The 24,018-nt window shown below is 38.4% G+C and overlaps 1 protein-coding gene across 11 annotated transcripts in view; it reads left to right on the top strand.

Annotated features, from left to right (window-relative positions):
- The window catches only part of TRPM3 (transient receptor potential cation channel subfamily M member 3), a 585,468-nt gene that overhangs the window by 349,996 nt on the left and 211,454 nt on the right, over positions 1-24,018 (top strand). For all 11 annotated transcript variants that reach the window (XM_024252051.3, XM_024252058.3, XM_024252049.3 and 8 more), the window contains one exon: positions 19,269-19,392. In XM_024252051.3, coding sequence (XP_024107819.3) covers positions 19,269-19,392 — 124 coding nt within the window. The remainder of the gene's footprint in view (positions 1-19,268; positions 19,393-24,018) is intronic.

Genomic DNA, 24,018 nt, shown 5'->3' with positions numbered 1-24,018 from the left:
CCAAGAACTATTCGGCTATAGAGCCTTTCATTTTATAATCTTAAAGGAGTAAAAAAAAGCCTTACATTTTAACCTTTGTGAACTTTATGTTTTATCTTTGAATTCCCTTCTAGAATGTGAATTTGAAAGACAATCACTTTGGAAGTAATTCGTAATTGACAAAACTGATTAGTTTTTGTAGATGAGTTTACTTAGGGTAGAAAAAGACAGACTGCATCTATCACAATCCAAATGAGTTTGGATAAACTAAGAGACAATTGCAATTAAATTCTTGTTTGAGTCTCTTTCTCCCTATCTCTGCTTTGTGGCATATAGTACCTGGAAGAAATGGTCAAACTCCCATTTTTTTTTCTCATTGGCATAATGGATTTTCTGTTCCTCATCTGTCATAGTTTAGAATGAGTCACTAATTAATTAAAATTTAGTCACTTTCCCTAATTAATTTTGTTGCTTAAAAATATTATCAAATTTTATTTCTAAATCATGAATGACTAAACATGACAAAGTTAAAGAGATTCATGCTACCCAAATAGTAATTGAATCACCCAAGTTTTTTAATACTAGGATTCTACTTTTTGTGTTTGAGCAATATGAACTGTAGTACTCATAGTTGGGGATACCATATCTTTCAGGATGTAGACTCCTGACATTGAAATCAGAGATTACTTTGCCTGACAATGGTCAACCGAAGTGTCAGACTGCAGAGAAATGTTGTCTAGCCCATCATTTGTCAATCAGTGAGCAAGTACTTCACCCATAAGAAAAGTCAGTGTGAAAAAGACATCCAAATGCGTTTGTGTTCCAAAATGGTGCTCCTCGTTCATCCAAATTTTATTACTGATTTTTATGTTTATTTTGGCATCTTCATTCCAGAGATAATCATCTGTATTTACCATTTTTAGATACTTTAGGACAAGAAGCAGAGCTTTCTGGTAGCAGAAAGCCTTCAAGTTTTTTAGTCATCTGTTACTAAGTTTTGGGAAGTTATCAATGGGGGAAACACCAAGAGACTGTTCACGTTTTTGTGTGTCAGTGGAATTTGTATTGGATATTGTGAAGAATAAATGAGCAATGGCTTGGGAGCAGGAGAATAGATAATACATTTCTAATAAAAATTTGACTTTCCTGTTTAAAGGATGTTTAATAAGGTTCCCTACATTATTTGATTAGCTGAGGCAAAGGCATAAGTGAATGCTAACTGCAGATGAAAAACAAAAAAAAATGTTGTATGGCTTCAAATTATGTAACTATATATTCCTAGCAGAGATGTGGCAAAAGCGTGTTTCTCTGCAAATATACATCAAAATGACCAAAGGTATGAGAAAGTCACCAGAAAGCTAGACATTTTAGAAACCCAAGTGTAGTCTGTAATCCCTAGGGCCTGTCATTCTGTGCAGTGGTCACTATTGTTTTCTCCTGCTGCTCCAGAGATTTCCATCTAAAGCTGAAGGGTGTCAAACCCTTATCATTTGTCTCTATAAGACCTGCCAAAAGAACGTAATTGATCTCAATGGTTTGTATTCCAGCATGATTTAGACATAATTGGAATGTCAAGTGAGAAAAAAGGAGACATATCAAGCATGCTGGCTTCATGTATCCATTATCGTTTTTGTAAATTTCATCTTACCTTGTCTCTTTTCTAAAATTTTCTGTGAGAAATCATGTCAAAACTTGATTCTTTTTTATAACTTTCTCAGAAGGGAAACCTTGGAAACATCTTGTACAGACAAAGAACACTGGTGGTTTTATCTATAAAAAAGGTTATTTTTGTAAACTGTTTTCCAAGTTAACATTTATTGAGTGCCTACTATATGCATGGACCTGTTGGAAGATGAATAAGGCACGGCCCTAGCTGTCAAGGACTTTATAATGAGGACTAAAACATAGACACAAGTGCAGATAACTAGAAGGTCATTTGTGCTTTGATAAAGGCACAAACAGTCACAGGAGCACAGAGGGTAAAGTAAATGCATGGTGCATTCTTCACGAGAATCCTATCAATGGAGCAGTGTATGTTAATATCCACAAAATGGCAATAGAGTGACTCTATTTTTCCTCTTCCCCTTTTCCATCAAAAACTGGATCTAAGCTGAGGGTCAGCCTGGATGACTGAGAAGAACTAATATTTGACCCTGCCTTATATAACTCAACTCAGACAAAGAATTAATCTGAATAAGATTGAAGAAAATTGGTAAAAGGGACAAATTCATTGAGACAGTGTGGCAGTGTTTTGTGTGTGTGTGTGTGTGTGTGTGTGTCTGTTAAATTTATATACACTAATAAAATTAATAAATTTAATCCAATAAGATTACTTGATGTATACATAAGTATATATATTAATCCCTAATCCCTATAATTATCTGTGTGTCTATATATGCTTAAAATTTAAGTGAAGACTTAAAGATAGAACTGATAATATAACTTTTCAAATCAATCAATCACTAGGCATTTTTTGAATGCTTGTTTTAGGTACTATGGGTGCTGTGAAAAGTAGTTTAACTTTCCTCAAGAGATGTACACATAATCTTATTTGAACTAATATACTAACAAATAATTTTTCAATTAGATGTTATTATTGAATTCTGGGAAGGCAGAAGGAAGCATAGGTTGGAGTAAATGGAGAAAGTGTCACGGAGAAAATACCACGGCAGTTTTTGCCTCTGTAGTATATATAAAGACATAGATATATTGCCACCTGTGTTATTGTATCCAAGCTCTATAAGGCTAGAGTAGCTCCATGTATTTAGGAAAGTGTGAAATAAAATAAATACGTTTGTCTTAGAGTTCCCTATTTGATCCCTCATGTTGCATCAACATGGGAAGAATGAAGCATTGACTTTAAAAAAATTATCCAGAGTTTCTTCTTCAGGGAAGAAAGCACCACGGAGAGGAGAAGTTTCATTGATCTAAATTGGCTCATCAGCTCCCTACATGGACTAAATTTGCTTTATAATTGCTCAGCTCCACGCTCTTTTCTAAAGAGTTGAGCAAAACTCTTTAGGAAAGAGTGTCCTTGAACATAAAGAGCAAACGTCGGAGAAAACATAGTTGCATAATCCTTTATGATAGAGAAATCCCTTTTAAAGAACCATCATCTACAACTTTCAGAAAGCACATCAATGCCAAGTGATGATTTCAAAGTTCTCTATTGATTACATTCCTCTGAGATCTCCTTAGCTAACTCTTGGCTACTTGTTTAACAACAACAACAACAATAACAACAACAACAAAAATCCAAATAAACATGAGGTTATCAAACTTCAGCATGTCTGAGAATCACCTAGAGAGCTTTAGGAGATCCAGCTCCCCCTAAATATCCTGACTTTGATGCACGTGGGGTGGGGCCCAAGAAACTGTATATGAAACCCAAACCCCAGGTGATTCCATTGAGAGTGGCCTATGGCCCACACTTCTCTGATGTTTTCAAAAATACCTTCCTTGGTTTCTAGGCCTCACCTGCATTCTCCTCACAAGTCACTGTGTTGTTACCACAAGCCCTCTGTACCCTCTGCCAAATTTTATCTTTGAAACCCAGTTGACTTGAAAAACATATTTACCATCAATCACCACATTTCTCTCTTTCCCACAGCTGTACTTGGTTCCAAACATCTATCAGACTTGAACATTCTTCCCTGAAAAGCAAGCTGTGCCATAAAAATACTCATTTTGACAGGACTGACAGATTTATTGCTTAGTATTTTTATTTACATGGAGTTTTTAAGGGCATTCAGTTTACTTATTTCCTTGTTTCTTTTGCAAATCATTTTTTGACTAGCTCAAAATATATAACCAATCTAAAAAGAGAAAGAAAAAAGGAAGAGGAAAGCAAAGGTATTTAGAAGTGAAATGGTACTAGTTGATGGCAAATGATGGTCCTCTCAGCTGAGAGGCAGGGTTCCAGGGGCCAGCATTGGAAGCTCAGCATCTGCAGTGTCCTACCCCAGCTTCCTTCGACTTTACAGTTGGAATGAACAACCTTTAAAGAGTCCTAACCTCCCACTTGCCTTGATTGATTTTTACTTTTTTAAAGTCCTTGAATTCTTTCTCAAGTGAAATCTCAGGTAGAGGTGCAATATGTAATACAGACAAGGTGCAGGTTTACTCTGTCAAAGCTGGGATAGGAGGCCTAGACCACGGTTCTCAAATTTTATTCTGCATCAGAATCACCCAGAGAGCTTGTGAACACAAATGGCTATACAGGAGGAACGAGTTCAAGAGATGTATCGTACATCATGGGGACTATAGTCAATAACAATATATTGGATACCTGAAAATTGCTGAGAGTAGATTTCAAGTTTTCTCACCATAATAAAATGCAAGCATGTGAGTTAATGCATATGTTAATTAGCTTGATCTAGCCATTCCACAGTGTATACACATATCAAAACATACCATAAATACCATAAATACCTACAATTTTTGTCAATTAGATATGCATTTTTTAAAATAAGAGGAAAAAACTACAAAAAAAACCTCACAATTGGTGGCTCCACCCCCAGATTTTCTAATTCAATAAATCTGGTTGAGGTCAGGTAATTTGCATTTCAAAGGAATACTTAGGCGATGCTATGCTTTTGGTCCAGAGACGATACTTTCAGAACTATTTTCCTAGAGCCTCCTTTCTGCCTGGCTCTCACCTACAAAGGCAGCTCTGAGGCAGCTGTGGAGCTCCTCCTCGAAATTCCAGGGGCTTCTTTGTGAAACTCCATTGAAGACCCCTGACCTACAGGTCAAGATCACATTCCTTTGCTTGGACTCAAGATCCACTGTATCCTGGCCCCAGCTTTTCTCTAGAGCCAGCTCTCACTCAACAAACCTTCCATTCACCCTACAACCCAATGGAGCTGTCCTCCCCACTGTTCTCCAAGCACTTCCTGCTGTCACAAGGCTTCTCTGCCTTACCATGAGATGTACAAATGCATTTCTTTACCCATTTAATTTCTAGTAAATTTTTCTCTGAAGTTTCATAACCTAGCCTCTCTCACAAAAAGATGTAGTAAGGGCTTTAAAATCCACAAATTTATCTGAGTGAGGTGCAAATAATAAAATGTACTGGTGTTTCATTCCTTTCCTTTAGAGGAAATAGATTCTGAATCAACCTGACTGACATTAGGATCTACAGCTGCTAGGGATATAGTGGATTAATGCCTTACCTAGTGGTATTATTAATAATAAATAATGTTTGGGATGTTTTTAATGGATTTTCCCCAGATTCCTCAAGCAATTCTCAGATGTTGATCATGGACCACAGGATTTATGAAAACTATATAGAGCAGTGAACACATGCTATAAAAGCTTCTTCAGTCAGAGAAACACTAAAAATGCATTAAAGTAGGATTTCAAGATTAACTCAAGTCTGCACTACTGTTGTCTAGAAAAGTCTCCATTCAGTTTCAATAACATCTTTTTGCACTATCGTAATTGTTGGACAACTCTCTTAGAGTCGATGTACATATTTATTATGTTTTCTTGGGATATTCCATGCAAAGCAAATGTCCATTCATGAGCATAAACCTCTAAAAGTCTTGAGTAAGCAGTAAATAATCCATTCCTCTAAATCTATAGAACCATGATTCAGTGTCTTGGAGACAAACTTAAAATTTGGAGTTGTTTAAGCCTATCATCTCCTTGGTTTTTGCCATTTGATAGTAAATTTGAGATTTTATTATCTCTAATGCATTGATGACAAATACAGTTGACCCTTGAATGACATGAGGTTAGAGTTGCAAACCCCCCATGTGGTCAAAAATCCATGTATAACTTTTGACTTCCCCAAAATTTAACTACTAATAGTTCATCATTGGCCAAAAGCCTTACTGGTAACATGTCAACATATATTTTGTATGTTACATGTATAATATATTTTTACAATAAAGTAAGCTAGAGAAAAGAAAATATTGAGAAAACCATAAGGAAGAGAAAATGTATTTACTATTCGTTAAGTGGAAGAGACCATCATAAAGGTCTTCATCATTGTTGTTTTCATATTGAATAGGCTGAAGAGGAGGAGGAAGAAGAGGAGGGGTTGGTCTTGTTATCTCAGGGGTGGCAGAGGAAGAAAAAAAATTAGAGTGTAAGTGAACCCACACAGTTCAAACCCCTGTTGTTCAAGGGTAAACTGTAGTTTAAATCTGAGTGTCAATTCCAATAAATTGGTAGAGGCTTCCTGGAATGATGTATTAACATGATTCTAAGATTGCATCTCAGTGCAGAAGAAAGCGTACTGTGATAGATTAACAATGTCTGCTGAGGCAAAGATAGGAATTTGGAGTCAACATGCCATGAATTTATTTGTTATTTCATGAACTGAAATAAAGCCAAAATCTTATAGATACCCCCGTAGCTGTAAGACTACCAGGCAATCATCACATAGTGCATTGAATCATGAAACCAACAGGAAAAATAAGACATCCAGCTGTCTGGAAGATAGAACAAAAGAAATGGTCCATTTTTTTATCGACTCTGTAAGGCACAACAGTGTTTAAGTTATCTATCATATGAGCCTTTCCACACAGACATAATACACAGGAGATGAAGAACGAGAAATGCTTTAGTGTAGGATACTGCTTGGATCTGGACTGAGAGACAAGCTAATTGAGAAATTGCCTATGAAAAATGCATGAGAAATTTTTTTGAAAAACTAGAAATCTATCATAAACATGTAACAAAAATAGAGACATTTATATTTGTCCCAGTGTTTCATAGAGAAGAATAAAAGGAATATTTTGATAAATTACTTTGAAAGAGAATTTAAACTTATCCCTCCCCTTTTCCCACACCTCTGACCCTCTCCCCAGCAGCATGCTCAAAAATTTGAAATTAATATTTTTTAGAGCTTCTACATGCATCAGCCTGGTCTAGGCACTTTATTTCATAAACTTCATGAGGTGGCTATAATTATTATCCCTATTTTATAAATGAGGAATTGAGGACAGAAAAGTTAGGTAATTTGCTAAATATCTCAAAGCTAGAGAGTGGTCAGCCCAGACTGACTGGAGCTAGAGCTTAGGCCCTTAGCAGCTGTACCATGTTGTCCTCTAAGAAGGTGGGACCCAGTAACTGCAAGAGGTTTATTTTGCTTGCCCCAGAGCTGAGCTTTCCAGACAGCAGAGGAAGTGGCACCCAGATTCCATCTTCTCTCCCTTCTCTCATATGCTGGGTAACTTCTCCTGTGAGTAAGTGTTTCACCAATGTGTAAGACCAGTCATTGCAGGAGGCCAGTGTTGTAGTCTGCCTGGAGACCCCAAAAATTTAGTCCAGCTCTGATTCTGTCTTTTATATGGGTCCTAAAACAATAAAAAAAATTCGACTTTTCCTCTTGCCTGGGCTATGGCAATATTCGCTGATGGGATTGCACTTGGAATGAACTCAGAGAGTGTGATTTCCTTCCAATGTTGGCAGCAGAGAATCCACCTGACATGTGGCAGTCCCTGTATCCTTTGGCAGCACTTCACTTCTATTGTTGTGCACATTCATAACCAAAGGCAAAGGAAAGAAGAGACATGACAGAGACACAGCCAACATTGTTCAGGATTTTTCACCTAAATGTCCCACTTGTCCCTGCCTAAGATGGAGAGTTTGGCAGCCCTGCCTGTCTCCAGAGCAGTACTGCCCAACAGAATTCTCTGATGATAGGGCTGGGTGTGGTGGCTCACGCTTGTAATCCCAGCACTTCGGGATGCTGAGGCAGGTGGATCCCTTGAGCTCAGGAGTTCGAGACCAGCCTGGGCAACATGGCGAAACCCTGTCTCTACAAAAAATACGAAAAATTAGCCAGGTGTGGTGGCATCTCAGGAGGCCAAGTCCCAGCTACTTGGGAGGCTGAGGTGGGAGGATCACTTGAGCCCAGGAGGCTGATGCTGCAATGAGCTGTGATTGCACCACTGTACTCCAGCCTGGGTAGCAGAGCAAGGTCCTGCTTCAAAAAAAAAATACTCTCTGTGATGACAGAGATCTTCCATATCTGTGATATCCAACCAGAGTCTCCCTGAGTGCTTGACCTGTGGCTAGTGTGACAAAGGAAATGAATTTTAAATTTCATTTCATTGTATTATAATTAAATTTAAATAGCCACATGTGAGTAACAGCTACCATATTGGATAACACAGCTCTAGCATTTCTGCAGTTGGTTTCCACCAAACTGAGAAACCTTGAATGTCTGATAGATCTCAAATATTATTTGACATTTTCCCCATTTTTAATTATATTCTTTCCTCCAGTCAGCATTATGTGTTTAGTCATTCAATAGATATTTTTTGAACACCTACTATGTTCAGGGCGCTATTCTAGGCACTGGCAAAAATACACTAGTAAACCAAATAGACAAAAATCCCTGCCTTTGTGGAACTTTTATTTTAGCAGGGTGAGATAGACAAAAGTAATAAACATAATCCATAAACACATTATATAATATTTTATAAGATATATGCTATGGAGTAAGAAAGCAGAGTGAGGGAGATCAACATAAGAGGTGGCAGAAAAGCCTCTGTCTTCTGCACCTTGATTAGCACTGAGGGGAGGGGAGAAGAGAGTACATAAGTAATAGAATGCACAGTCCATGTATCCAAGGAGTTTACAGCCTGGTGAGGATTTTCTTAATCTGTCTGATGAAATGCCATGTGTAAAATGCACAGCACAAAGCTTGTCTTATAGAAGGGACTAAGTACCTTTCTTACCACTCTCACCCCCACCACACCACCCACCTTCAGTTTCCTTTTTGATATGTATCAGTGCCTTCTGTTTTTCCATAGCTGGCTCAGGAGTCTAAGGTGAGAACAAGGAAAGAAGAGGGAAGGGAAGGAGAGAAGGAAAAGGGAAGTAAAGAAGGAAGGAAGGAAGGAGCAAGGGAGGGAAGGAAAGAAGGAAAGAAGGAAGGAAAAGAATGAAGAGAAAGAATGAAGAAAAAATTACAAACATAAGAAAGGATCACTTTATGAGCAGCAGTACATAAACTTTGTTGGCAAACAGACTGTACCATCATCCTGCCTGATTAAGGGCAGCTTCTCTAATATCCTTCTAACTACCTCACATTGCTGGATACAAATCTCAGGAAAAGCCTAGGTGACGAACTTTTCTAGAATAGATCCTAAAGTAAAATCAGCAACTATTTCTAACAGGCCTTAGCTGATAGCCATTTGTTTCTGGATTTGATCCTCATAAAAGTTTGGGAAAAGTAATCTCCTAACCAGCCCATGCTCTCTATTGGTCATGTCTCTGTGTGCCATTCAGCCTTCTATAACTTTCTATCCAACTGGTGTTTTCTGAAAAACATCAACATCAATCAGTTACAGTTAACTCTTATTATAAGAGTTACTCTTGGGGCTTCTAATTGTTGAATAAAATGTTTATTTGCCATTTAAGTAATTAAAAAGAAACATTGGACATCTGATTAAGTGGGGATGAACTCAGAAAGTAGTGGATCCTTGAAATCACATTACTGAGTCTTCACACACATGAGATGCAGCATCTTAAGCATAAAATAGAGGAAATCTCCACTTACAGTCAATCATTTAAACAAATCACTAACTTTACACTAAGTTGAACCTACATATTTAGGTTTGAATAAGTCATTATCAGAGATTTTTCCCTCCTGATTCTCTTGGCTTCTAAATCCAGCTCTGATGCTTACCAGCTATATAATCTTAAGCAAATCAGTTCACCTTCACAGACCTTGGATCCTTCATCCATAGAATGGTTGCTCTAAAACTGTATCATTCTTTTAGCCTAATATCAAATCTCTCAGTAGAATTTGCTGATTTGTGCCTTCTCTAGAACATACAGACTTCAAAAATATTAAAGCAGGAGGTTGCAGCCAAGTATGAATTCTTATCCTAACACCCGTTTGACTTCAGGATGGCATAAAATTATCTGAGAGTAATGGTTTCAGGGCATCTTAGCAACACTAGTTTGCATGACTTTTGATGAAATATGACCCAAGGGCTAATGAGGTGTCTGCACTGATACCCCAGCTAAGTGGCTTTGAAATGTGGCCTTTCCCATCCTATTCACAGACCTACTTCATCCGAATTTCATAGAAATACTGAAATCTATCTCCCCCATAGGGATGGCCTCCTCTGGCTAATATGCATGCTGGTTACCTTGCTTCAGCTCTGAGCTAGGCATCATTGGAATTTCCTGTAGGTGCAAAAGCCCCTAATGTTCTTAATAATAACAACTGCCAATTATTTAACACCTATGTGCCAGGAACAGTGCCAGGTGATTTCCATACATGATCTCTTTTTTTCCCAAATACATCAACCTAAAAAGACATATACTACCCTTATTTAACAGATGAGGAGATGATGGCTTAAAGAGATCAAATAACCTGTCTCAGGTCCCTCACTGGTAAATAAAGGAGCTGTATTACAGCCAAAGGCACCATACCATAGCATCTTAATTATGTCACTCCGTCTCCTATAGCAGATTGTGAAACGGGCCTCACCACTTCAATGTATGACGTGGAACTAGTTGAAAAAATGTAGATGTATGTTGTGTTGATTTTTATGTGATATAATTACTTTGTGTTGTCAAAACCACCAACATCCAAGTGAGGGAAATTACCTTGATATCATTGAAACTCTTAACATCTTCAAATAGCTATTGAGAACTTCTATGGGCAAGATGTTGCCCTAAGCATTATGGGGGAGATGCAAATGAATAAGAATCTGTCTGTTCCTGACAAGCGCTACAAAGCAATTCAAAGGAGGGATGAGGTAGTATCCAGAAATAGAACCGAATATATGTTTTTGAGTTGGACAGCCAGTTCACTTCTTGAATTCCTGGCCTCAAGCAATCCTGTCACCTCAGCCTCCCAAAGTGCTGGGATTGTAGGTGTGAGCCACCACTGGCCCAATCATTTCTAAACACCCTTTGAGTTTAAACAACAACAGAAAGATAAAGATAGAGACCAATAATATTTCTTAGAGATAAATCTGATTAAAAGGAAAAGGATCAAGAAAACCAAATTGCTGGATTGTAAAACCTTACGCCATATCTCCCATTCTCCCAAATAGGCTTGAAGTACATCCCACCATGAGGACAAAGAGGCATGGGGAAGACCGCCTGGTCACCCATCTAAAGCAGGCAGCTACTCAGTCACTCGGTCAATCCACAAAGATTCTTCTATAGCTAACAATGAACCAAGCACTCTTCTAGAACTTAAGGCACATGCAGAATAAAGAAACAATCACTGCTTCAAAAAGTTCATCATCTACTAGAGTAAGACAACAAATAATTTCCATGCAATATAATAATCATAGAAATATATATCAAGTGGTTTGAGAGCACCAAGGGAGCAGTAATCGGAGACTTTCGCATAGGAGATGAGGGTGATTTTGTTTTTAAATTTTCTTAAATTTTATTTTTAATTGACAAATAACGTGGGATACACTGCGATGTCTTGATAATATGTTTACATTGTGGGATGATTAAATCAAGTGAATTTTTTAGCGTGTCTTCACTAAAGCTTAATAGTCTTACAACTGAATCTTAATCATCCGTACTCCAAAGCTCAGAAACGTGCAATATACCCTTGTAACAAACCTCCATGTGTACCCCCGATTCTAAAATAAAAGATGAAAAAAGAAAAAGGAGGTGAAGTTTGAGCTGAGTTGTAAATGATGAGTTTTGAGTGATGAGGTCAGAACTACAGAATAGTCCAAGTAGCAGATATAGCAAGCTGAAGATCTAGAGGCATGCAGGAGTCTGGTGGGCTTGGGAGATTCAGTATTTATGGGATATGTGTGACAGACTGGCAGCAGATGAGCCTAGCTGTGGAGCAAGACCATAGACAAATCTTAAATGCTGTATGCCAGTAGAGATGTTATCTTGCTGGCGATGGAAAGCTATTGCAGGGGTTTAAGAAGGGTGCAATAGAATCATGTCTGCTTTGTAGAACCATTTAATTAACACGGGAATGGACTGGAGGAGGATAGAGAAGAAACCAATTAGCAGTCTGTTGGTACCATCTGAATAAGATATGATGAGGACGAAAACCAAAGTAGACAGAGAATGAGGAAAACTGGAAAAATATTTTAGGAAATCAAATTTTGTGCTTTCCATGCATGATCTCTTTTTCCCAAATACATGGACCTAAAAAGACGTACACTACCCTTATTTAACAGATGAGAAGATGAAGCCTTAAAGAGATCAAATAACCTGTCTCAGGTCCCTCACTAGTATATAAAGCAGTTCAAAGGGGGAATAAAGTAGTATCCAGAAACAGAATCAAATATATGTTTTTGAGTTGGGTGGCCAATTCACTTCTTGAACTCCTGGCCTCAAGCAATCCTGCTGCCTCAGGCTCCCAAAGCACTGGGATTATCGATGTGAGCCACCACACCTGGCCCAATCATTTCCAAACATTCTTTGAGTTGAAAAAAAAAAGAAAAGAAAAGATAGTTTCTAGCAGAAATTGGCAACATCAACAGGTGCTGCTGTTGCTTTATCTCTCCAAATAGACCCCAAAGTGAAATTGAGACATCAAGAAAAAAAAAAAAGAAACCTGTTTTTGGTGGTGACTTAAACTGGGCCTTAAGGGCTGACCCAAGCATACACACATATTACTGAAGATGTCCCTTATATGCAGCATTTAACAGGCACAAAATGTGATGATAGTATCCATGGAAAAAAAGTCTCTGGCCAGGCACCAAGGCCTAAAAGAAATACCTGGTACACACTAAATGCCAAATAAATGTAAATAGGCAGCTGGATCAAAAGGAGAAACTATTTGTAGGTTCTATGCACAAATCAGTAATAATATTTTAGAAATATTTATGAATAGTTGGATATTACTTTGAAGGAAATGGTGGTTCTCATTTTAATGATCTGTTAGAAGAGACAGTTCAAAGTAAGGCAATTGAGGCTGTTTATAACCAAAATATGGAAAAGATCACTGTTTATGCCTCATCTGAACAGAATCACTTGATATCATTGCTTGTCTCCAAGATGATCACCATTAATATATTCCTTCAGTGTATATGCATGCTCTCATCAAGAGGTGAAGTCTATTCCTTCCATCTTCTTGATTCTGGGCTACTTTTAGTGACTTGTTACGATAATCAAGTACAAGAAAATGACATTCTAGGACTTCTGAGACTAAGTCCCAACAAGCCTTGTAGTTTCTGCCTGAGTCTCTTTGAATGCTCTCTCTTGAAACCCTCATTTTAAGAGAAGCCAGCTTCCATGTAAGAAGTCCATCTACCCTGCAACAAGCAGGGAAAGAGTAATGCAAGCCAACCCTCAGCTCTTTTAGCCAGACCAGGCCAGGTACCAGACTTGGAAGTAAGGAAGCCATCTTGGATATTCTAGCCTCAACAGATGCCACATGGAACAGAATTGAGGCCCCAAACATATGGCCACAGTTGAGCTATTGTAGTCTTCATCAGCCATTCCAGCTATTCCAGTTGAGGCCCTAGGTATGCTGGAAAAAAATGAGCCATCCCATTGTGCCTGCCTAAATTCTTGACCCACAAAATTATCAACACAACAAATAAGTGCTGTTTTACATGAATAAATTTTGGAGGGTAATACCCATCAATTACAGAATACATGGCATACAACTTTTTCAGTTCCTTGAGGCTAGAACTGAATATTATTTATATCTCTATATCTAACTTAGTGCCTGGCACACAGAAGGCATGAATATTGTTTGTTGAATGAATGAATGAATGAGCAAGCAGATGTCTGTATGGAGTGTTTGCAAGACTCCACTATAATTAAGCCTCCTAAATCTGCTAAGTATCTCCATTTCCCAAACATAGGAAAGAAATGGTGGTCTCTGACCTCTCTAAAGTGGGAAAGTTATTTCTTCAGCCTTACACCACTGGACTCACCAGATGTGCAGAGCACTGTTAATGCCAGGAGAGAACTCTGCATTGTACATAGAGGCCCTGGCCCACTAGTTGTGCTACTTCGTGAGGAGGAATACATCAGTGACTCTTTCCTAAAAAGCATTGTAGGACTCTGTTTGAATAATGCATATGCTTGTGCAGGACTTGCTATGTGTCAGGCACTTTTCTAAGCCTTTTACAAAGCTTAACTCATTTAATATTCACAAGCCTATGAGATAAGCACTATTATAGTTCCCATTTTACATATATGAAAAATTTAGAACATCAACACTAACTTACAAAAGATCACACAGCCAACAGGTAGCAGCTTAAATCCAGACAGCCTGGCCCTGGTGGCCATAATGCTGTTGTTAACAATGCTTCCTGCCTCTCTGGGAAGAATCATGGTGTTACTTGTCATGTTACCAGAGTCATGACATTTGGGGAGGAAGTGGCAACTTTCACAAAAAAAGCAGGAGAAAAACAGGCCATTCTCTGTGACCTCAGGCAAGACATGCAACTTTATGTGCCCTTAATATAACATTTAGTGATTTGCTTTGGCTTCTAGCAAATGATAAAATTTCATTTTTCTTTAGAGAATTAGATATTCTGTGGGTGATTGTGTCTTTTAAGTGCCAAATCGTGGTGTTATTAACAAGTTTTTTTATATAGCTAAAATTTTCTCATATTGTGTCCGAATAAACTAATAGAAAACATCTATGGGGGTCACAGGAAGGGCTCTTCCTCAAAAGTCATTAACCTAAGGTTAGCTCTTAGAGTCCCATTGAATTCTAAATGCATTTCCTAATTTTTAAATCTAGGAACAAAACTCTAATATTGCAGGTAATTTGCAGGTAATTAAATTCATTCTGAGAAATGTATTTGTATGTGTGGGTTGTATTGAGAGCATTTGAACAGAATACTAATAGCAAACGGTGGGGTGTTTTGTTGGTTACCCTGAGCACTGGCTGAACATTGGCCTATTTTAAATTACTTCTGTGACTCATCTACAAAGCTCCAGATCATAAGTACAGCATTTAAATGGAGACACAAATGCCATGGTATACAGATCTGCCTCACTTCAATGACTACACCTCCTATCACAAAACCCTCTGATTTGAGATGTACCAAAAATAACATGGGTAGATACAAAGCCACAAATTAACAGTTTCCATAAATAAGATGACTTTGTCAAGGCTCAATTCTAAAATAAAAATTTCACATAATACTACGACCGTATTTTGATGTCAAGAAATTTTCAATCAATATTCTAGTGCCATAAAAAGAAATCTAAAATAGGCTCATCTCTAATTTTTCTGATGATTAAGTATTACAGTAAAAAATTTTAAATCACTCCAATGTTGCACAGAAAAAGATGGGAAGAACTAAAAAATAATAATTTTAAGAAAGCAGGCTTCCATATATCCTAAGGAACATGATTACAAAATAAGAAAGGATCTTCAGAGAAGATAGAGTAAGTCTTTGTACCCAAACAGAAGAAATCTAGTTCAGCAGAGCAAATACTTATGGAAAATCAGAAGTAAATATACTTGTTTTTTGTTTTTGTTTTTTGAAATGGAGTCTTGCTTTGCTGCCCAGGCTGGAGTGCAGTGATGCGTGATCTCGGTTCACTGCAACTTCTGCCTCCTAGGCTCAGGCAATCCCCACACCTCAGCCTCTGAGTAGCTGGGATTACAGGCATGTGCCACCATGCCTGGCTAATTTTTGAATTTTTAGTAGAGGTGGGGTTTCAACATGTTGGCCAGGCTGGCCTTGAACTCCTGACCTCAAGTGATCCACCCGCCTCAGGCTTCCAAAGTGCTGGGATTACAGGCGTGAGCCACCAAGCCCGGCCCGCAAATATACCCTTCAAACTACTTAATGCACTTTGTGATTATCTTCATTTAGTGTTCCCCCTTATCATCCCTGATACAGATGATTAGGAAACTATGAAAGACTTAGAATATACTCAGGAAGAGCAACACCATGGGGCAAGGCTGAAGTCAATAGGCTCAACTCAAACAGTGAGATAACCAAGCAGTATGACTTAGCACAAATCATTTAACCTCCTTAGGGCATAGTTTTCTCTTCTACAAAATGAAATTAATCCCACTTGCCTCATAGATTGTTATGAGATTATCTCTGAAGTCTATTGTGTATGTTAAACCATGACGTGCTACAGACACATCAAATGTTTTGTGGGATCTTATTTAAAACAATGTTATTAAACTGTTTTTGCCAAAGGCATGAGACCTAATTTCTTTGTTAAAAAGGGAGATCTACAAGTGTTGGGGAGCTGTTAAATGCAGGAAAGCACTAAAAATCAGATTTTCTTCTTGTTGCAATCAGAAGGATGGAAAAAGAACTGAATCAGAAAGGGCAGTTATTTAATATTTAATTTCTTTAACTTTGTGCTTTGAATGGATCAAATCACCTTTGTTCCACCTGTAATAAGTATCCCACACTTTGGAAAACACCTTAGAGAATCCTTCCACTTCTAGAATTCTATGGTTCTTGTCACTAAATGATCTAGCCAAAGCCACAACTTCAGCAACTGGGAAATTGGGCTCAAAGGGTAAGATTCTTACCGTCTTTCAGCTTCCTAACCACTGAAACCCATAATCGGCTAAATTGCACATCATTCCTCAATTTTTAGAAAGTGACAGATTGGATACAAGTGTCAGACAGATCCCTCATGCAGATAATGACCTTGGGGAGCTGGGATTTCATTACAGATGGTTGGTAGTAGAAAACAAATTCTGAGTTGTTATCAAAATTAAACACCTGCAGATGAATGATTACATCTATCAAGTGGCTAATCAGGAGAATCCTTTCTGTTGTTAATCACGTACAACATCAATGGATGCTTGATACTGAAGAGCTCTCTAGACTCATCCACTTGGGTTACCTGTCAGGTAGACACATGCCTAGGTCTGAGTGTGCATGTCTTTACTTTTCAAGAAAATTAATTGGCAACACAAATGTGATCATGTCACCCTTCTGCTTAAATCTTTCAATGGCTTTTCATTGTCTGGGGGATAAAACCTAAAATCTCTATAACATCACCTTCAAAGTCCCCATTGATCTTGTTCCTGCTCACTCCCTCTGCAGCCCTATTTTTTTCCACTCTTTAATTTGCTCTCTCAGCTCCAGCCATACTGACCTTTTATTTTTTCCAGACTGGGCCCGTTCATGCCATTTTGTCTGCTGTTAATTCTCTTACCCAACCCTACCAACCCCAACTATGCCGATGCTCATTCATTCATGTCTCAGATAAAACAGCACTTCCTCAGAAGAGTCTTCCCTGAACCCCTTAGATTAGATTAGATTCATTTGCCACAAGCTTCTCTACTTCTTTTCCACTGACGATCGTGGTTGAATTGCTGATTCACATCTTTCTACTCCACTGGCGCATAAGCTCGTTGAAGGCTGGGAGTGCATATATAGCTCCTCTGTTCCTGGCACATCCTAGTGTATGGCACTAAGTAGACATTCACTATGCATTTGTTGAATGTCTAAACAAATGAATGAATGAATAAATGATTTCAATCTGGTCCACAGCTAAGACCACAGAGTCATTCAGAATAATTAAGGTAATCTTAAGAGAGGATTTGGCATTATTTTTTTCAACCATCCTCTTTTTCTACATATAAATTTTTTTAGACAGGTTCTGGCCCTGTCACCCAGGCTGGAGTACAGTGGTGTGATCTTGGCTCACTGCCTCCCTGGCTCAAGTGGTCCCCCCACCTCAGCATCTCAAGTAGCTGGGACTACAGGCATGCACCACCATGCCCAACTAACTTTTCTAATTTTTTGTAGAGACAAAGTCTCACTGTATTGCCCAGGCTGATCTCGAACTCCTGGGCTCAAGTGATTCACCTGCCTCAGCCTCCCAAGGTCCTAGGATTACAGGTGGGAGCCACAGCGCCCAGCCTAAATGTGTATATTCTTGATATAGAATATACACTTTGTAGGAGTGGGGGAAGGGGTGACCCAATCCTTCATCCAGCTGAGTGACCTTCCAGGATCGTTGGTATAGTTCTGTCATGAGGAATGCCACCCTCCTCAAAGCAGGGCCATCATAATATCCAACCTAGTGAATTCAGATGAACCTCACATAAACTGGAGCACAGCAGGTCACTGATAGGAAGACATCTTCTGGCTCCCCATCTTGCCTTCTTTTAAGCGATAAAGTTTTTCTTGCTTTCATGTTGAAGGAAACTCCACAACTGCCTGCTCAAATAGCCACAGTGATGAAGAGAGGCAGTGGTGTGATCCACTTGGTGTAAACAGAGGCAACATGGTGTGGTGGAAACAGCCCTGGACAAATATTCAGAAGAACTAGGTTCTGATTCTGATAACTCTGTCACTTATTTGTTGCATGAACTTAAACATTGGGCTCTTTCTGGATAAAATGTCCTGCCTGTGAAATAGAACAAATCCCTTGTCTATAGAGTTCCTGTAATCAGCAACTGAGATAATTTATTTTACTATCTTATTTAGGAGTTGCTGATACTTTAATTATGAAAGCAATTTGTAATCTGTAAAATACTAGGTAAATTATGGTAATTTTGCCACTGGTCCTTGAGAGCAGTTTTGTCTTCCTGAATTTAAATAGTATCTGTTATTAATAAAGTGAGTTTTCCGTCCCTGCCATTTAATGGCTAGTAGAGAAAGCCCCGTTCTTACCAGGGTAATGAGAAAGAAGTTAAAAATTAGTTGTGATTGATTCATATTCAAGACACAATTGAGCATTGATTAGATATGATGCCTCTTTTCTATTTTCATTTATTCTTCTATAGCATAAAAGTATCTTTTAATCAGGTAGCCAATACTATACTGTCTTACTGTTCACTGTAACAGAGCAAAACCTTGACATAAATAATGAATACCTAAATCATAGGCCAGACAGGCTGCCACCTACATGAAATGATTTTTGGGAAAACATAATTCCTATTTCTGCTTATGGATGCTCAAAAACTTGTTAATGAAATACTGTCTTTATTTCCACAATTAGAGATGACGCTGCAATTTAAATCTCCTGTAGTACTGTTAGGAGATTTATATAGTACTGTTAAGAACAGTACTATAGCAAATTCTTACCAAGAAGATACAGATGATTAATTGAAGGTAATTTTTGATAAGCAAACTTGAGGAAAAGGGCATTAGACACATGCCATATGAAAAACAGAAAAATAAAATTAAAGTATCTAAATCAATCTTTCTACTTTGTTGGGTTCTGAGAGAGTAAAATTGATTTATTTTTAAATGCCTTGCTTTTCAAATTATCACAGGCGGGATACCTTTTGTGAGAAAAATACAGAAGTAACTCCTATCTAAAGTAAATCCTCATTATTTCCTCTTGAGCTCTGTATTTCTCAGAAATATGTGCTGAATAGGAGTTGGTTGACCTGCTTTTGACATTGTTTTTATTTGCAGACTGATAAATGAATCTTTGAGGGACCAGCTGTTGGTGACTATACAGAAGACTTTCACATACACTCGAACCCAAGCTCAGCATCTGTTCATCATCCTCATGGAGTGCATGAAGAAGAAGGAATTGGTAGGTAATTCCTCATGGGTGGCCAGCTGTCTCCAGATTTTCAGTCATTTTCTTGAATCACACAACATTTTCTCAAATCATGCAACATTCTCTCTTTCTGGCCGAGCTTACAGCTCTCCTCAGGCTCCATTGGCTCCAGTAGCTTCCTCTCCTAAGTAACTGAGACACTGCTTTTACTGCCTTCGAGTTAATAAGGTGTGTGCAGCAGAGTTTTAGCATCATTTCCTTTTGGAGCTCATCCAAATGCTCTGACTGCCTCAACAAAACGAGTTGAAGTGATAAAATTGATCCCCTCCTGGAAAACGCTTCAGCTTGATCTTAGGTTTCGGATTTCATTTTGCTTGTAAGTCATGAACCACTGAGGAGCTTTGTGTCAAATAGCTTTAATGACAAAGGGTCCAGGCTGTTACACTAATCTGTACAGGTAGAAAACAGAGAAACGTACTCAAGAAATCCTGGAGGAATCTATAGCTACTGAAGTGTTTCTAAAATCAGAGCAAAATGTCTTACAAATGTGGTATGATCAGAGACCCTGTTAGGGTGAACAAAATCATGTGATTTTGTTCTCTACTTACTCAAACATTTAACAAGAACTTGCTATCTGCCAGGCAGGGAGCAAGATCTTTATGCATGTAAACTCATATGACCTTTGCAACTATCCTGATGAGAGAGGTACAACTATTACCCTCATCTTACAGATGAGGAAACTCGGCTCATTTGATTAGTAAATGAGGAGCTAAGACTCAAAACCAGTGATGTTTAACCTCTGTATGGAGTATTTTTATTCAGAAAGTGTCTCACTGAAGCCAATGCAGTGGATCACCCACTCTGGGTAGATGCCCCCAGGCCTCAGCCAGAGAGACTATTCTCAAAGGTCAGTTAAACCCAACTGCTGAGAGAGATAGCAAAATGTTTAGAAAAAAAAAAAAAGGAATTGATTAGAGTGGGCAAGACCCATCTCCAAAAAGCATCCACACAGCCCTTGTGAGAAACCTTTCAGCAGCTTCCAGGTTTGGGATGAGATGAGTGAAGATGAGAAGAATAGGACAATACCTAGGTACACAGTCTGGCTGCCCCATATATAGAAGCCAGCGAGCGGGTGGGGCACACGGTCATGGCTGCTGTCATTCCAGGAGAACTCTACTACGCACAAAGGTACCACCCACATGTGACATCCTCCCATCTCGGATGTTGTTAGTTCATGGTGTTGCAGCTCGGATACTTCCTCTATCCAGGGAGGCACTAAAGCCCTGAGCTTCTACATGCCACAGTAGGGATTATCTTCTGAGTACTGATGCTTTTCCAATGCTGAGGCCAATTCTAATTGAGAAACCTTACCAGGACTATACATTTCAGCAGTCCTGCAAATTTTCTAGAAAGGCAGCTAGGAGCAAAATTCTAGGAACCAGTGGGAAGTCATAAAACCAAATGAGGATGAATGAACTTTTCTAGGTATTTCATGGGACTGTTTTTGCAGAATTCTGCCTCAATTTCATGTTGTTTAATCATGGTCTCTGCTGAAAAAGTTAACTGCATTTTAATGCAAGTTATTTGTTATAAGAAATGTGAGGTATTCCTAACTCCAGGCTCAGGAAATGAGTTCTTTTTTTAAAAAAATAATTTTTTTAAATTATACTTTAAGTTCTGGGATACTTGTGTAGAACGTGCAGGCTTGTTAAGCAGGTATACATGTGCTGCACCAATCAACCCATCATCTACATTAGATATTTCTCCTAATGCTATCCCTCCCCTAGCCCCCCACCGCCTGAGAGGCCCTGGTTTGCAATGTTACCCTCCCTGTGTCCATGTGTTCTTATTGTTCAGCTCCCACTTATGAGTGAGAACATGTGGTATTTTGTTTTCTGTTCTTGTGTTAGTTTGCTGAGAATGATGGTTTCCAGCTTCATCCATGTCCCTGCAAAAAACATGAACCCATCCTTTTTTATGGCTGCATAGTATTCCATGGTATATATGTGCCACATTTTCTTTATCCAGTCTATCATTGATGGACATTTGGGTTGGTTCCAAGTCTTTGCTATCGTGAACAATGCTGCAATAAAAATACTTGTGCAAGTGTCTTTATAGTAGAATGATTTAAAATCCTTTGGGTACATACCCAGTAATGGGATTGCTGGTTCAAATGGTATTTCTGGTTCTAGATCCTTGAGGAAATGCCACACTGTCTTCCAGAATGATTGAACTAATATGCACTCCCACCAACAGTGTAAAAGTGTTCCTATTTCTCCACATCCTCTCCAGCATCTGTTGTTTCCTGACTTTTTAATGATTGCCATTCTAACTGGAGTGAGATGGTATCTCATTGTAGTTTTGATTTGCATTTCTCTAATGGCCAGTGATGATGAGCTTTTTTCCATATGTTTGTTGGCTGCATAAATGTCTTCTTTTGAGGATTGTCTGTTCATATCCTTTGCCCACTTTTTGATAGGGTTGTTTTGTTTTTTTCTTGTAAATGTTTTTAAGTTTTTTGTAGATTCTGGATATTAGCCCTTTGTCAGATGGATAGATTGCAAAAATTTTATCTCATTCTGTAGGTTGTCTGTTCATTCTGATGATAGTTTCTCTTGCTATGCAGAAGCTCTTTAGTTTGATTAGATCCCATTTGTCAATTTTGGCTTGTGTTGCCATTGCTTTTGGTGTTTTAGTCATGAAGTCCTTGCCCATGCCTATGTCCTGAATGGTATTGCCTGGGTTTTCTTCTAGGGTTTTTATGGTTTTAGGTCTAACATTTAAGTCTGTAATCCATCTTGAATTGATTTTTGTATAAGGTGTAAGGAAGGGGTTCAGTTTCAGTTTTCTGCATATGGCTATCCAGTTTTCCCAACACCATTTATTAAATAGGGAATCCTTTCCCCATTGCTTGTTTTTGTCAAGTTTGTCGAAGATCAGATGGTTGAAGATTTGTGGCATTATTTCTGAGGCCTCTGTTCTGTTCCAGTGGTGTGTTTATCTGTTTTGGCACTACTACCCTGCTGTTATGGTTACTGTAGCCTCGCAGTATAGTTTGAAGCCAGGTAGCGTGATGCCTCCAGCTTTGTTCTTTTTGCTTAGGACTGTCTTGGCTATGCGGGCTCTTTTTTGGCTCCATATGAAATTTAAAGTAGTTTTTCCTAATTCTGTGAAGAAAGTCAATGGTAGCTTGACGGGGATAGCATTAAATCTATAAATTACTTTGGGCAATATGACCATTTTCACAATATTGATTCTTCCTATCCATGAGCATGGAATGTTTTTCCATTTGATTGTGTCCTTTCTTATTTCCTTGAGCAGTGGTTTGTAGTTCTCCTTGAACAGGTCCTTCACATCCCTTGTAAGTTGGATTCCTAGGTATTTTATTCTCTTTGTAGCAATTGTGAATGGGAGTTCACTCATGATTTGGCTCTCTGTTTGTCTCTTATTGTTATATAGGGATGCTTGTGATTTTTGCACATTGATTTTGTATCCTGAGACTTTGCTGAAGTTGCTTATCAGCTTAAGGAGATTTTGGGCTGAGACGATGGGGTTTTCTAAATATACAATCGTGTCATCTGCAAACACAGACAATTTGACTTTCTCTCTTCCTATTTGAATACGCTTTATTTCTTTCTCTTGCCTGATTGCCCTGGCCAGAACTTCCAATACTATGTTGAATAGGAGTGGTGAGAGAGGGCATCCTTGTCTTGTGCCAGTTCTCAAAGGGAATGCTTCCAGCTTTTGCACATTCAGTATAATATTGGCTGTGGGTTTGTCATAAATAGCTCTTATTATTTTGAGATACATTCTATCAATACCTAGTTTATTGAGAGTTTTTAGCATGAAGGGGTGTTAAATTTTATCGAAGCCCTTTTCTGCATCTATTGAGATAATCATGTGGTTTTTGTCATTGGTTCTGTTTATGTGTTGGATTACGTTTATTGATATGCGTATGTTGAACCAGACCAGGGATGAAGCTGACTTTATCGTGGTGGATAAGCTTTCTGATGTGCTGCTGGATTTGATTTGCCAGTATTTTATCGAGGATTTTCTCACTGATGTTCACCAGGGATATTGGCCTGAAATTTTCTTTTTTTGTTGTTGTGTCTCTGCCAGGTTTTGGTATCAGGATGATGCTGGCCTCATAAAATGAGTTATAGAGGAGTCCCTCTTTTTCTATTGTTTGGAATAGTTTCAGAAGGACTGGTACCAGCTCCCCTTTTTACCTGTGGTAGAATTTGGCTGTGAATCCATCTGGCCCCGGGCTTTTATTGGTTGGTAGGCTATTAATTACTGCCTCAATTTCAGAACTTGTTTTTGGTCTATTCAGGGATTCGACTTCTTCCTGGTTTAGTCTTGGGAGGGTGTATGTGTCCAGGAATTTATCCATTTCTTCTAGATTTTCTAGTTTATTTGTGTAGATGTGTTTATAGCATTATCTGATAGTAGTTTGTACTTCTGTGGGATCAGTGGTGATATCCCCTTTATCATTTTTATTGTGTCTATTCGATTCTTCTCTCTTTTCTTCTTTATTAGTCTTGCTAGCAGTCTATTTTGTTGATCATTTCAGAAAACCACCTCCTGGATTCATTGATTTTTTGAAGGGTTTTTCGTGTCTCTATCTCCTTCAGTTCTGCTCTGATCTTAGTTATTTCT

This window comes from Pongo abelii, chromosome 13 (assembly GCF_028885655.2).
Source record: "Pongo abelii isolate AG06213 chromosome 13, NHGRI_mPonAbe1-v2.0_pri, whole genome shotgun sequence".
Taxonomy (NCBI): Eukaryota; Metazoa; Chordata; class Mammalia; order Primates; family Hominidae; genus Pongo; species Pongo abelii.
Note: the sequence above shows the minus strand (reverse complement) of the source record. Positions and strands in the feature narration are given on the sequence as shown.